Source organism: Ictalurus furcatus, chromosome 13, assembly GCF_023375685.1.
Source record: "Ictalurus furcatus strain D&B chromosome 13, Billie_1.0, whole genome shotgun sequence".
NCBI classification, from domain to species: Eukaryota; Metazoa; Chordata; class Actinopteri; order Siluriformes; family Ictaluridae; genus Ictalurus; species Ictalurus furcatus.
Window position 1 is genome coordinate 26,571,339 of NC_071267.1, and position 15,277 is coordinate 26,586,615.

General features: G+C 43.8%; 1 protein-coding gene across 2 annotated transcripts in view; it reads left to right on the top strand.

Annotated features, from left to right (window-relative positions):
• Positions 1-14,733, top strand: part of mpp7a (MAGUK p55 scaffold protein 7a) — a 127,181-nt gene extending 112,448 nt beyond the window's left edge. For both annotated transcript variants that reach the window (XM_053639309.1, XM_053639310.1), the window contains 3 exons: positions 6,018-6,126; positions 7,695-7,838; positions 12,754-14,733. In XM_053639309.1, coding sequence (XP_053495284.1) covers positions 6,018-6,126; positions 7,695-7,838; positions 12,754-12,933 — 433 coding nt within the window. In that variant the 3' untranslated portion in view covers positions 12,934-14,733. The remainder of the gene's footprint in view (positions 1-6,017; positions 6,127-7,694; positions 7,839-12,753) is intronic.
• Positions 14,734-15,277: the final 544 nt, after the last annotated feature.

The following is a 15,277-nucleotide window of genomic DNA, read 5'->3' on the forward strand; positions in this document are numbered from 1 at the left end:
CTCTGGGTTCTGATCAGAAGGTCGGAGGATCAACCCCAGCACTGCCAGGCTCTGGGTTCTGATCAGAAGGTCGGAGGATCAACCCCAGCACTGCCAGGCACTGGGTTCTGATCAGAAGGTCGGAGGATCAACCCCAGCACTGCCAGGCTCTGGGTTCTGATCAGAAGGTCGGAGGATCAACCCCAGCACTGCCAGGCTCTGGGTTCTGATCAGAAGGTCGGAGGATCAACCCCAGCACTGCCAGGCTCTGGGTTCTGATCAGAAGGTCGGAGGATCAACCCCAGCACTGCCAGGCTCTGGGTTCTGATCAGAAGGTCGGAGGATCAACCCCAGCACTGCCAGGCTCTGGGTTCTGATCAGAAGGTCGGAGGATCAACCCCAGCACTGCCAGGCTCTGGGTTCTGATCAGAAGGTCGGAGGATCAAGCCCCAGCGCCGTTGGTCCCTTGAGCAAGGTTCTTGACCCTCTCTGCTCCAGGGGGCGCTGTGTCATGGCTGACCCTGCACTCTGACCCCCCCCCCCCCCCCCCAACTTCCTAACATGCTGTAGTATGCGAAGAAAAGAATTTCACTGTGCTGTAACGTACACGTGATTAATTAAGACTCATCATCGTTATATCATTTTTTTCAGGGGTTATAGAAAACAAATGAACACATTCGGACCAATCAGAGTCCGGCAGCGCTGTGCTGTAAGAGTTATGTGCATCCTGGTCGACGATGTGATTGATACTCACTGGCTTTCACTTCAGGGCTGTTTTTCCATGCCATGTGATTCACACAAAGAGTGTGTGTGTGTGTGTGTGTGTGTGTGTTTGGCAGTGTGGCCTTACTCTCCTATACTTCTGCGGGAGTGAGAACTTGTTGACAAGCTGTGTGTGTGAGAGAGAAACTAGATGGCTTATGTCACAGGCTGATGTATATGGATGGCCTGTTGATGGATGTGTTTCCACAGGCTCTCATCGGGAAATAAGACAACACCACAGGAGACAGGATCGAGTGTCACTTCTGCGCACCAGTATTTGGGTTTTGTGGGGGTTTTTTGTGCCGGAAAACGACACGGAGCGGGTTTATAGTCGTTTCGTAAGGCACGTCACTCGGCGCGTACGGTAAATCCGGAGTTCGGAACGCTACAAAGCCATAGAAGGTCTAAAAGAGGAAAGTGTTGGTATGATCAATACGAGCTGCAGGGCGTGCCAGCAGGACACCCACGCTCTCATGCGAAACATGAGCGACGGCGGCATTCCCAAGGAAAACCCCGCTCAGGGGCTAAAAAACAGGGTTAGCCCTAATTATCCCGAAACCTCAGAGACAGCCTCCACCCCGACGTCCGATCTACACGGCACTCTTCTTCGACACGACAAACACCACGCGGCTCTAAACCCGTTCAGCGGCCGGCGCTTTTTAAACGAGCTTCCCAGAAAACAGACGATTTGTGGAATGCTCGGTTACCGTAAATGTCACGTTAACAGTAAGGAACCTCTTCTTAGCACCCAACAAAACGGGCTCGGCATGGCACGGTCTCGCTCCGATGACGTGGCGCCCGGGAACAGAGGCAGACCGCTGAACGAGGCCTGGTAAATAAATTTAACTTTAGGTTTCGAGGCAACTCAAAAGAGATGGAAAGTCACATAAAGATCAGTTCGTTTACATAAAGCCGCGTGCTCGGGGAAATGGACTGAGCAGGGACGAGAGGTAATGATGAAATGATGGTCAGCGACTCTCCTGTCAAGCTGCCGTCTATATTCTTTTGATATTGACGTGACAAAGCAAACTAACATGGTGGTGGTGATGATGTCAAAGGTTATAAAATCAGCCTTATGCCACTGTTAAAGTCTGGACTGTGATTGGTCAGGAGGCGTTGATGATTTTTCTATAAGAGCGGCTCTGGCGGTAGTGCAGCTGCAGACCGCAGGTTTATGTTAATGCGTTATCGTTTCTATAGTAACGGCTCGTTCACGGTGACTTGTACGGTGATTTACATGATCTACATAAATTAAGACTAACACTGAAATGTTTTATTTAACCCGAAGTGTAGACATCGATCGGGTGAAGTTTTCTGTAAGAAGTTTGTCTAAAGTTTATGGAAGGAGTCTCCAGTGTCAGCGCTTCAGTTTAAGTGTAAGTCGAAATACTTCACTGCCCTGTACAGGTGACACGTGGATTTTATTTTTGTCCAGATACGGTAGGCGATGTCTTTTCAACTCTGAGAAAATCCCCACCCGAAACACGTACTTTTACCGACGACAGATTTCAGGTGAATTTTCGTCCTGTCTGGATCAGTGTTGTAAACCAGACAAGGTACAGGGCCAAGAAATACTTCAATCTGAGAGAGAGAGAGAGATGGAGGGTCTGATTTGGAGGGGGGGAAATGGAGAGAGAGAGAGAGGGTCTGATTTGGAGGGGGGGTAGAGAGATAGAGGGTCTGATTGGGGGGGAGAAATAGAGAGATAGAGGGTCTGATTTGGAGGCAGGGAATAGAGAGATGGAGGGTCTGATTTGGGGGGAGAGAGAGACAGAGAGAAATGGAGGGCTTGAATTAGGTGCAAGAGAGAGAGACTGAATAAAAAGTGAGAGAGAGAGATGGATAGAGATTGATGGAGGGATTGAATGGAGAGGTGTAAATGGAGGGATTGTATGGAGAGGTGTAAATGGAGGGATTGAATTGAGAGGTGTAAATGGAGGGATTGAATTGAAAGAGAGCGGGCAATGGAGGGATTGAATGGAGAGGTGTAAATGGAGGGATTGAATGGAGAGGTGTAAATGGAGGGATTGAATGGAGAGGTGTAAATGGAGGGATTGAATGGAGAGGTGTAAATGGAGGGATTGAATGGAGAGGTGTAAATGGAGGGATTGAATGGAGAGGTGTAAATGGAGGGATTGAATGGAGAGGTGTAAATGGAGGGATTGAATGGAGAGGTGTAAATGGAGGGATTAAATGGAGGGATTGAATGGAGAGGTGTAAATGGAGGGATTAAATGGAGGGATTGAATGGAGAGGTGTAAATGGAGGGATTAAATGGAGGGATTGAATGGAGAGGTGTAAATGGAGGGATTGAATGGAGAGGTGTAAATGGAGGGATTGAATGGAGAGGTGTAAATGGAGGGATTGAATGGAGAGGTGTAAATGGAGGGATTGAATGGAGAGGTGTAAATGGAGGGATTGAATGGAGAGGTGTAAATGGAGGGATTGAATGGAGAGGTGTAAATGGAGGGATTGAATGGAGAGGTGTAAATGGAGGGATTGAATGGAGAGGTGTAAATGGAGGGATTGAATGGAGAGGTGTAAATGGAGGGATTGAATGGAGAGGTGTAAATGGAGGGATTGAACGGAGAGGTGTAAATGGAGGGATTGAACGGAGAGGTGTAAATGGAGGGATTGAACGGAGAGGTGTAAATGGAGGGATTGAACGGAGAGGTGTAAATGGAGGGATTGAATGGAGAGGTGTAAATGGAGGGATTGAATGGAGAGGTATAAATGGAGGGATTGAATGGAGAGGTGTAAATGGAGGGATTGAATGGAGAGGTGTAAATGGAGGGATTGAATGGAGAGGTGTAAATGGAGGGATTGAATGGAGGTGTAAATGGAGGGATTGAATGGAGAGGTGTAAATGGAGGGATTGAATGGAGAGGTGTAAATGGAGGGATTGAATGGAGAGGTGTAAATGGAGGGATTGAATGGAGAGGTGTAAATGGAGGGATTGAATGGAGAGGTGTAAATGGAGGGATTGAATGGAGAGGTGTATATGGAGGGATTGAATGGAGAGGTGTAAATGGAGGGATTGAATGGAGAGGTGTATATGGAGGGATTGAATGGAGAGGTGTAAATGGAGGGATTGAATGGAGAGGTGTAAATGGAGGGATTGAATGGAGGTGTAAATGGAGGGATTGAATGGAGAGGTGTAAATGGAGGGATTGAATGGAGAGGTGTAAATGGAGGGATTGAATGGAGAGGTGTAAATGGAGGGATTGAATGGAGAGGTGTAAATGGAGGGATTGAATGGAGAGGTGTATATGGAGGGATTGAATGGAGAGGTGTAAATGGAGGGATTGAATGGAGAGGTGTAAATGGAGGGATTGAATGGAGAGACCGATCGAATCAGCTACTTTCACAGAAAGAGGCAGTTTGACTGACAGTGCAGACGACCAATCACAGACTTTTCCCTTTAAACGGCCTGAGTGCTGGGCGAGATATGATATGATATGATATGATATGATATGATATGATGTGATGTGATGTGATCAACGACGTACACTTTTCTGAGAGATCTTAATACCTTTCTATGGATTTTTGTAATAATTACCAAGAGACTGGAAGCAGCTGTTGCGCTGTTAAAATTTTGTGCTTAATCTGTAAGATATATATTTTTTGAATGTATAGCTGAAATACTGTGATGCAGATCGTGTATAAGTCACGGGTAACCTTTCCAGGCGGAATTCGGCGCCATTGTCGGGTCAGGTGACTGCAGGCTGCTCCGACGAGCTTGTTTCCAGAAGTTCAGTTCCGTTTTAACGGGAATGAAGAAGTGAAATGGATAAGACAGAATCTAGCCACGTTAATGTATATCCATCATATCCATCATATCCATCATATCACCCGTCCTTTCTGTTGTCTGTAAAATTCTAGAGCGAGAAAAGCCGTAAAACGAGGTTAACGGGGTCACGTGGGGTAAGATTATAGTCTTCTGCCTCGTTTAACGACCCGAAACCGTCTTCCTGCTCACGCAGTTACGGAATTAAACGTTAAATTGCGGCTCACACTTAGGTTTCTAAAATAGAGAGCGGATTTTTTTTTTTCTTTCCCCTCCTCGTTGCGTAACTGAACATTAGCAGATTTCCCTGCTGTTCTTTCACTACAGCATACCACGTACGGCTTTGTCATTTACAAATTCTTTCCACGTACGTCGTCTCCGAGCTATTTCTCTCTCTCTCTCTCTCTCTTTCTCCCTCTTTTATTTATTTATTTTTTTTAAAAACCTATCTGCTAAAAATACACACTGGTGTTTGGTGACATTGATCAGAGAGAGTGAGAGAGAGAGAGAGAGAGAGAGAGAGAGGGAGGGGAAGGAATGAGAGCGTGGTGGGGATTTTTGTTTATATACAGTATGTGTATGTATGTGTGTGTATAGCCTGCTCAGGAAGCGAGCGGTAGTCCAGGCCTTGGCGTCGGGGACGGCCGGTGCTTTGGGACGGCAGGTGTTACTGATTTAAAGTGTAACATAGAGGATTATATAAAGGGCTGATGTGCCAGAGCGTCTGGAATAGCGCTGTGGTAAAGAATGTAAGCGAGGGTGAGATTTATAAAGGGAGGATTTTTATAAATTTTTTTTTATTTTTCTAAAGCCCGTCTCTCAGCGCATGTGACATGTGGTCTGTGTGAAACGACACTCCATTATCTATCTGTTAACATCCTTAAACTCCACCGGGATATCGTTATACAACTCTGATTACTTTCACGGGAATTACCGAATCATTAACGTCCGAAGATCGTCAACACGAGACGCTGAGGTGACGGGTAAACAACACGGCCCTGGAAAATACTCGCTTCTGATTGGCTGGCGTGTGTGTGAGTGGGGAAAACGAAACGGCCGTTTGAATTCGCTTTACGGCGTTTTCCGTCACGTGACAGCGGGGCCGAGTGGGGGACGAAACGCTCCGTGGTGTTCTGTGATAAGAAAGTAATCAACGACAGGACGTGTGCTGAAGCAGAGACACTGCTAGCAGCAGGAAGTTGGTGATTTTCCCTGGACGGCACATCCTGAACGGTTTGCAGGTGTTCCTAATAAAGTGGACACACACACACACATCAGGAATATTTATTTATTTATTTATTTATTTATTTATTTTCCATCTTTAGTGTTTGCTGACTAGATTCCTAACTCGGCTCCTACAAGTGGAAAAGAGGGTTAAGTTCGGCAGCGATACGTGATGTTAGTCGTGCTTTGTCGTCACCATAGCAACGTTTATATGGTTGTATTATTACAAGGGTTTATTCGATTTCATTTTTGTGCTTTTGTCTCAGGTTTATTGAATATGGCGAGTATAAGGGAAATTACTACGGGACGAGCCTGGACTCGATCCGCTCAGTAATGGCCAAAAACAAGGTGTGCCTCCTGGATGTGCAGCCTCATGTGAGTGACACTGACACACACTCACACTCACACACTCACTCACTCACTCACTCACTCACTCACTCACTCTCTCTCTCTCTCTCTCTCTCTCTCTCACTTCTGCTCAACATTTTTTAAACCTACAGGTAAAATTTCGCTCCTTTGTTCCACAATTGGCAACCGCTCTTTCCTCTCTAGGCTCAAAACCCTTTCATCTTTTCCACTCGCTTCATCCTGTCTCACACCTTCACGCTTATACATTCCACACACTCGCGCGCACACACACACACACACACACACACACACACACACACACACACACACACACCCCTCTCAGCGAGGCTCTTCGTCAGATCAGAGCTACAGGTGTTACAGAAGAGAAGGTCTGGGATCAGTGCTGAATCCTGATGATCTATCACTTTTATCATATATACACACACACACACACACACACACACACACACACACAGAGAGTGTAGACATTATGAACCACTACCAGACATTCATCCTACCAAATAACCATCACACACTAATCCTCAGTCGCTCTGTCTGATGTGACACAGAAGTATTGGCACCCTATATATATATATATATATATATATATATATATATATAATATATGAATGGGTGTGTGAGTGTGTATGTGATTGTGCCCTGCGATGGACTGGCACCCTGTCCAGGGTGTACCCCGCCTGGTGCCCGATGCTCCCTGGGATAGACTCCAGGTTCCCCCGTGACCCTGAATAGGAGTAAGTGGTAGAAGATGGATGGATTTGTTTGTCCTGATTGGTCAGATTTTGGTGCTCCGTGTTTATAAGTGTGTTTTTTTTTAAATAATCATTTACTTTACAGAGCTTGAGTTGAGCCACAGAGACCATTGTTTATTTTCTGAGATAACCACATATTTAATTGAGAAGAGAAGAAGAAATATGAACCGTGCCATGTTTTGCAGTACTCAGACCCCAAAAACGACTCCAAACAAGGATCTTTATTATTATTATTATTATTATTATTATTATTATTATTTAGGTTTAGCATAATGATGTCATCACGGCGTCATTCGTCTGATCTGAGCTGAACCGCAGTAGATAGATAGATAAATAAATAAATAAATGAGACAAATCCCAGGCTGGACCTGTGTGAGCTTCATGAGCGTTGGTGGTCCAGAGCTGTTTCTCGTCTTTCTCTGTCTGTCTGAGAGAGAGAGAGAGAGACAGAGAGAGAGCGAGAGAGAGAAGGAGAGGAGACAGCGCCAGCATTTCTGTTAGCTTTCTGCTTCATCCTGCTCCATGCGTTTTGTGATTCTCTCTCAGTCTGCGTTGTGTTTCCCGTCTCACGCTGGAGAGAGCAGGAGGCGAGCGATGATGTTCCTCTTTTCCCGACGTCATATTAGTTCACCGCTCAGCGTGAATGATCCGCTCTGTTATGTCTGTAAATGTAATCAGGACTAATGACAATATTGGACGGTAGGATCCGTATCAGGCCCGATTATGACGCCGTGATTGATGGTGTCTTGATGACTCTTCTTCTTTTGTTTATTTATTTATTTATTTAAACCCCCACCCCCGAACTCTGTCTTTCTCTCACAGTCTCTGAAGCACCTCCGCACGGCCGAGTTTAAGCCCTACGTGGTGTTCGTGAAGCCTCCGTCCATCGAGCGTTTGAGAGACACCCGGAAGAACGCTAAAACCATCTCGGGGAAAGGAGACAAGGACTCGTCCAGACCCTTAACGGTGAGACGCCGCTGCGTGTCTACGACACGTCAGAGTTTCCTCGCCGGGTTTATTTTTTAACATAAGCTTTCTCTTCATTTAAAATACAAACGTATATTTTTAACCGCAGTACGAATTCTCGCAAATCCGCCAGCACAAGCATGACGATTATGTTTGCAGCGAGTCCGGCGAACGAGGCAGCGGCACCAAACGTAATACAGAAAATCAGATGAACGTAAACGACAACCGAAAAGGAAAACGCAAACCGACACAGTAACACAAAATCATGAAATAATAACGCATAATATTGTTAATATATTGAAATATTACTTTATATTTCTCACTTTTCATTCAATTAATTTTTCTTTCATGCTTTTATTTATTTATTTACTTACTTACTTACTTACTTTTTCCTTTTTTTTTTTTTTTTTTTGCTTTTTCTTTATTATTTTTCTTTCTTGTCATCTTTTCTTTTGTCTATTTCCTTTGACATTTTTGCCGTTTTTCTTACCCCCTTTCCGTTTTTCTTTTCATTTCTATTTGCTTTTTAGGTCCTTTCCACTTTTTCCTTTAAAACAAATAATAAAAAAAGATTTATTATTTTTTTAAATTTATTATTTTTATAATTTATTATTTATTATAATTTTTTTAATTTTTTTTTTTTAGCTGAATTTGACTTTTCATCTTAATTTTCTTTCATATTTCCTGCTTGCTCTATTAATTTCATGTACAATTTAGTCCAGAGTGTGTGTGTGTGTGTGTGTGTGTCCTGCTCTGGAGTGGTATTGTGATTTAAATCTGAACTCTTACTTCATCCACATGAGACACGTTGAAGCAATTAGCACGTACACACACTTTACCGGTTTATGAGTGGTGTGTGTGTGTGTGTGCGCGTGCGACGTGAACGATCAGGAAGTCCGATAGCTTTCACAGCGGGCAGCTCCTGCACCTGAGCCGAACCCTGGTTGCCGTGGAATACCGTGACATCACGTTAAACCCTGCTATCGGAGGTGTGTTCGTGTGCTAGCCTAGTAAACTAGCTTTCACCGTCAATAAAACAGCTGCGTGTCCTCGTTTTACTGCACACACACACACACACGGACTGAAGCACGTGGTCTGCAGACGCAGTAGCACAGCGCACCAGGGGAATGTTCTCTCCGAGGAGATCTCGCAGATCACCGACGCTGACAGTGTTAAAATCGCACACATCCATCTTCTTACTGGAATGAAAGAAGAACCTTGTTTGATGCGAGCGTCAGGCGTATTCGATCCTGTCCCGCGCTCTATCTCTTTCCCAGAGAAATGCCTTCGCACAGTCTGTTAGAGCAATAAAGCAGGGAGAGCGTCACACAGAGAAAACAGGCCTCTCATTGTTCCACCATCGCCAGACTTCTCCCGCATTGTTCCCTGTTTTAATACCGCTTCTATAACATCGCTCATTTCTCAGTCGTCACCTTTATCCGTTTCTTTTTTTCCTTCTTCTTCTTCTTTAAACAGAATATGCTTTCATTTCTGTTTTCAGAACTCCCTGACGTCACATAGCCCCGAGTATCACCAAACGAAGTCGACGCTTTTAAAAATACGTTTTATTGTCTGGCGTGTAAACGCAGTCAAATTTAAACCCCGACACAAAGCAAAGCCGCAGGAGAGAAGAGACGAGACGAGAAGAGACGAGGGAGAGGCGGGGAAAGTAAAAACGTGATCGGGGTTTAAGTGACTTTGGGAATATAAACGCAGGAACCTTTTCCTGAACCACGTCTGTCCTTTTTAAACGGGTTTAATGCAGAGGGCAGGTGCACTTTTATAGGAATCAATAAAAGAAGCGATTTTTCCATCGAGCGCCTGATGGAGAGATGGGGGGGGGGGGGGCGAAGATGAAAATGTATTGTATTGAGGAAACCTCGATCCTCGCAGGAGCCGAGCTGAATGAAGCTGAAGGAGACGTCTGCGTCTGTCAGGGTCCCACGTACGCTACGTGTCTCGATTTCGAATACGTAGTGCTTCCTCTTACACTAAGACTCTTTCATCTTCCATGGTTCGTCATACCTACAGGATATGAAAGATCTTCTACCATCTACAGCTTTTAAATCTCGGCGCGATGGAGCGGTGTACGCAAGGTGCCGTGTAGGCCACGCCAGACTGACCCATGGGTATTTATTCGAAGGGTGAAGAACCCCCAAAATGCCAATATTGCAGCACTTTCTTGACTGTAAATCATATTGTTCTGCTCCGCCCTGTCAGTAACGCCATGAGACGTCGCCTCTTATCAGGACAATCTTTTGCAAGACCAATTTTATCACAAGAACATTTAAAGAATCTTTCAATGAGCTGAATTTGATTGACTGTCTGGTTAATGTCTGTTTTTGCCATAAAATAGCCCTTGAAGCAATAAATGGCACGGCAACGAACTTTAAATACAAACTCACCTCGTATCCCCAGCGCCAGAGTTCCCCAAGGGTCAGTCATCGGTCCAGACTCGTTTGATAAGCATATCCTGGTCCAATTATTTATTTATTTGTAATTATGTACGTCCACACGTAGTTCGTCAAGAGTCTGGTGTTGTACAGTGCTGCGTAAACGACTGCATAAACGTGTAAAAGACTGTATTGAAGTCGGAGTAAAGCAACATCGATCGTGTAACGTGCATCACAGAGCTGTTTGGTAGAGGAGGAGCTGCAAACATCTTCAGGTATAAACGGTCAGGTTTTCTGTCCTGCGATCGATTTTATGACACGTAGAAGTCAACGTGTATTATCTAACCCCCCCCCCACCACCACCACCACCACCACCACCATGTCGAGTTGTAAACGCCTCCAGACTCTTCAGTTTCTCTCGCGGTCTTCTAACCACGATAATGGGGTTGGAATTGGCAATGAATAAATTGGAAGAAAATTGGGTTAAGAAATAAAAACCCGGACGAAACTAATCATTTACTCTGCAAATAAAAACGAGAGAGAGAGAGAGAGAGAGGTGCGAGAGAGCCAGGAGGAGAGATATGGTGCTGAGTGGAGAAGAATGAGAGCTGATTGTAGTCCAGGCCTGGCCACACACCATCGGTTTACTTTACAGCCGTTCGACTTTTTTTTTTTTTTTTTTTTTTTTTTATTATTATTATTTTTTATTTTTTTCCTCGATACTCCGCCTGGCAAAAAAACGAACCTCTGTCTGCCTGAACGCACTCTCCATTTCTCTCTTTATGCCTTTGGCAGGATGTAACCCCATATCTCTCACTCATCTGTGGCTCCTGGGTTTTCGGCTAGTAAAAAAACCTGTGCTAAATCAGTAAAGCCGCTCAAACCGTGCCATGTTCTCGGGGACCAGCACTAAACCTTGGTCAGACAATCGCTAAACTCCGAGCCACGAGACCAGAGAGCGCAGGAGTGGGGGAAGTCCACTCAGGCTGGAAGCCAGAGATGCACCGATTTCACCACACCGAGCACGTATTAACCTGGAGATAAAAATTAGACGTGAGGGGGTGAAAATGCACCGACGTCTCTGTAAGACTCATCTTAAGCTCCGGAGCCGTTCCCCAGCTGTATGTTTGTGTAGGCTTCAGGGCTTCAGGACTGAGGAGGACGGTATATTTAATGCGTCTGGGTTGTTAATCGTCTAATGTGGTTTTGAATCCGTTATGCGTTCAGATGTGCAGCGTTGTGAAAGTGTGGTGAGCCTCATCATTTTCCAGCACCACTCATTTCAACCGTTTCACATCCAGACCTCAGGCTATAACAGGACCCGGTTCACTTAAGCATTAAACACCAGCGTTATCCTTTTATCCATCGCTAGGACATATTTTCTGCCTTTTCTGCCTTTTAAGCAACTTTTATTGAGCAGGTTTTTTTTATGATGCGTTCTGAAGGAGTCCATGAAAATTCCAACGGTCCGAACGGTGCCAGACTCCGGGACCGGCGGCGGAGCAACGTGAAGGTTCTTACGCTGGATTAGTTTGAGTATTAAATTGACGCTTTTGTATTGTAGGAAAAACAGATATGGTGGATGCGCCGGTTTTAGGCTTTGTCTTCACTCTCGGGTCCGCCGGTACCGGACTCTTAGCCGTCGTAGAATTCCGACGGGTCACCGTTGAGGGAAGATGTTTGTGTCATGGCCTCCAAACTCTGGATCTCTTTACTTCAGTCGCTTTGACTCGGTCCTTCACTTTCCATCTTCAAGCCCCAGCTTAAAACCTTTCTCTTTTCTCATCACTTTCCATTTTCTCATTCCAGTTGAAGTGTGTGTGTGTGTGTGTGTGTGTGTGTGTGGGTGTGTGTGTGGGTGTGTGGGTGTTGATGTTTTCTGGTTGTATAGCGACCTTGGGTATGAGAAAGGCTCTATATAAATATAAAAAGCTGTAATTTAGCATTTCGCTAAATAGCGATAAGGACACTTTACTGTGAAGACGCTAAACTCTGAAGGGTTTGGTGGCGCTCCGGAAGAGGCTCCGGTCCGAGACGTTAATCGGGACGCTTCTCCGCTTCGTGTCCCGGCTCGCCTCGTTCCACCTGGGTTAGAAGGGTTCAGCTCGGGTGCTTAAATAAGGCACAGCTTATTCAGCAGTGGAAATAGCGCCGGGTTGGAGGACAGGGTACAGGCCCGCCATGCATGTTGTCCTAAAAAAATTAAAATAATTAGGTAACACGTACAACCTGTAACGCCCGATCGAACTACAGCGTCTCACAAACGTCTCCATACACAAGGGACGATGTACGCGGCACCACGTCGGTCGTCAGCGGGTCGTATTTGGGCCTGGGACAGCTTCTCCGGTTGTTGAGCGGTCGATTACGGGTAATTTGCCGAGCTGTGCCGTTCTACACTGTGCGGTTCTGGTGGTTGTTCCACGCACAGCGATCGGTACTCCTAAAACAGGTCGGGTTCTTGTGCATTTCTGTACATTTCTCTCAAATCACATGCACTGTAACCTTTCACGTCTGTCGATCAGGATGAAGACTACCAGGAGATGATCGGCGCCGCTCAGCTGACGGAGAATCAGTACGGTCATCTCTTCGACCTGGTGATCGTCAACGACGACCTGGCGGCCGCATTCGGCGAGCTCAGGCAGGCTCTGAGGAAGGTGGAGACGGAGACGCACTGGGTTCCAGTTAGCTGGACGCACTCCTGAGGGAACATCATGCACCAGTAAAAGGGACGGAAAATAAACCCGGGACGGCACGTTTTAAAAATAAAGCGGAGAAGAAAGACAAAGGGGAAGAAGTTTTGCGAAGCATGACTGCTGACTGAGCTTTCATTTAGCCTAAATCTGGTGACGGGGAAGGGGGGGGTGGTTTGTGGGGGATTTTAACAGCTCTCTGACACGTTTATGGGGTCCTGCGACACTAAAAGAAGGAATTTTAGGTTTGTTTTTGTGTGTTCTTGGTCAGCATGGCTGGATTCAGAGCGAAGTGTCTAATTACTCTCGAAATGTCGTTAAACATGGGATCGTTTAGCGGTAGCTGTCGAAGCGCGTGTTTACTTGACAACCAGTTGGGCAGAGTGTGATTTTTAACTTTAATTTATAAACACCAAAGGGGTGAGTTTTGGGTTTTTTTGCCTTTTTTTTTTGTTTTTTTTTTTTTGCTTTTTTTTTTTTGTTTATTCTGTGGGCGGACAATATTTTTTGTGATTTTTGGGAAGTCTTAAATCTTTTTTTTTTTCTTCTTTTGTTCTTTTTTTTGTTTTGTTTATTCTGTGGGCGGACAATATTTTTTGTGATTTTTGGGAAATCTTAAATCTTTTTTTTTTTTCTTTCTTTCTTTCTTTTTTTTTTTGTTCATTCTGTGGGCGGACAATATTTTTTGTGATTTTTGGGAAGTCTTAAATCCTTTTTTTTTTTTTTTTTTTTTTTTTTTTTTTTTTTTAAAAACGATACAACTCCGAAGAATGAACTCCTCTTATGCTATTATATTTAACTAGAAAAGTAATATATATTTTAATAATTTTCTGGGGTTTGTGTACTTTTTTTATAAACAAAAGCGATCTCCTGACCCCTGTAGAGCATCGGTTTCAGTTCTGTGCCGAGTTTCTCGTTCAGATCGGACTGATATTCTACACAGCCAGTGGGTGATGGTTTTATAGTTATAAATATCACGTAATCGTGCTTTCAGGCAGACTTTCTCTCTCCGAGATATGTACGGGAAGAGTACCGTCTTTACTCTTATTACAGGTACGCTATCTACACGTCATTAAAGCGTAAAACTCGCCCAGGTTTTGTCTTTTCCTTTAATGCCTAAGAAACACACACACACACACACACACACACATTTTTATATATTTTTATATTTTAATTTACCATCAATATGCACAAATTTGACTTTATAATAAAAGTAATATTCAGCCACAAAATTTGCGTTTAATAATGTCTGTCATTTTATTTACTATACACAGTCTTCATGAATATCATTATTTAAATGATGAATGAAAGTCCAAGCTGGAAAATCCAAAATAGATTTCCACCGAATTCCATACGTGTAGCCTATTTAACTACCGGAGCAGTAAGTCGTAAATATTTATATTTATGTAATATAAAAATCGAACTTATTAAAACAGCAGTCATAAAAACATCTTTACACATTCCCCCAATTAAAAATGCCGGCATGTATGAATATGCACGGTATGCAAATTAGAAACTCCCCCATGTCGTCCGGCCGTCTCGGCTAGTCTAATATCTCGGACGTTAGCTAACGTGGGTAGAATGCTAGTCAGATAGCTTGCGTTTAAGTCTTGATTTGCGCCGACATTAACAGAAACCAAATTGTCCAAAATATAATGTTACCATAACAACTCTTTTTGTTGTTGTTGTTCAGTCTTACGTTAAGATTAGCTAGCTAGCTTAGGTTGCCGTTACTTCCGCTAAAAGTTTTTCGGTACTGGAATCGGTTTTATACAGACGTACTGAAGTTTTAAGGTGGAAAAAAAAACCCCCCCAGAAAAACTCAAATCTATTTAATGGGGAACGGCTTTCAAAAATACTAACAGTGTTTAAAGCTTACGAGTTAAGAGGAATACTTTTAAATGCTAATTTAAAGAAATAATATTAAACGTTACAAATACTTTTAAAAAAAAAAGCCTTAAAAACAATCCTACATGTTTACCTTCATTAAAAACTCAACAATCTAAACATAAAAATACGTAAAATGTTAATATGCAGATTTGATGTATATCCTGTTAGGTCCTCAGAACATTAGCTAGAATGCTAGCTCACCAGCTCGCACTGAACTTGGCTTTCAGTCTCCGTTTGCATTATTTTCAGCAGAAATATCATGTTCCTTAGGAATAATTCAAGGAAACTGCTTTTGTTCATCACGAAGATTATCTAGCTAGCTTTCTGTAGCTAAAATCTTATGCATTAATGATCTTGTATTGTTATATAACGCGCTCATTACATTATAGATGTTCATTTAAAATAAATCTGAACTCAAAACTTTTGCTTTGAAAGTAATGTTTTACGTAAAACACCAGATCAAGGA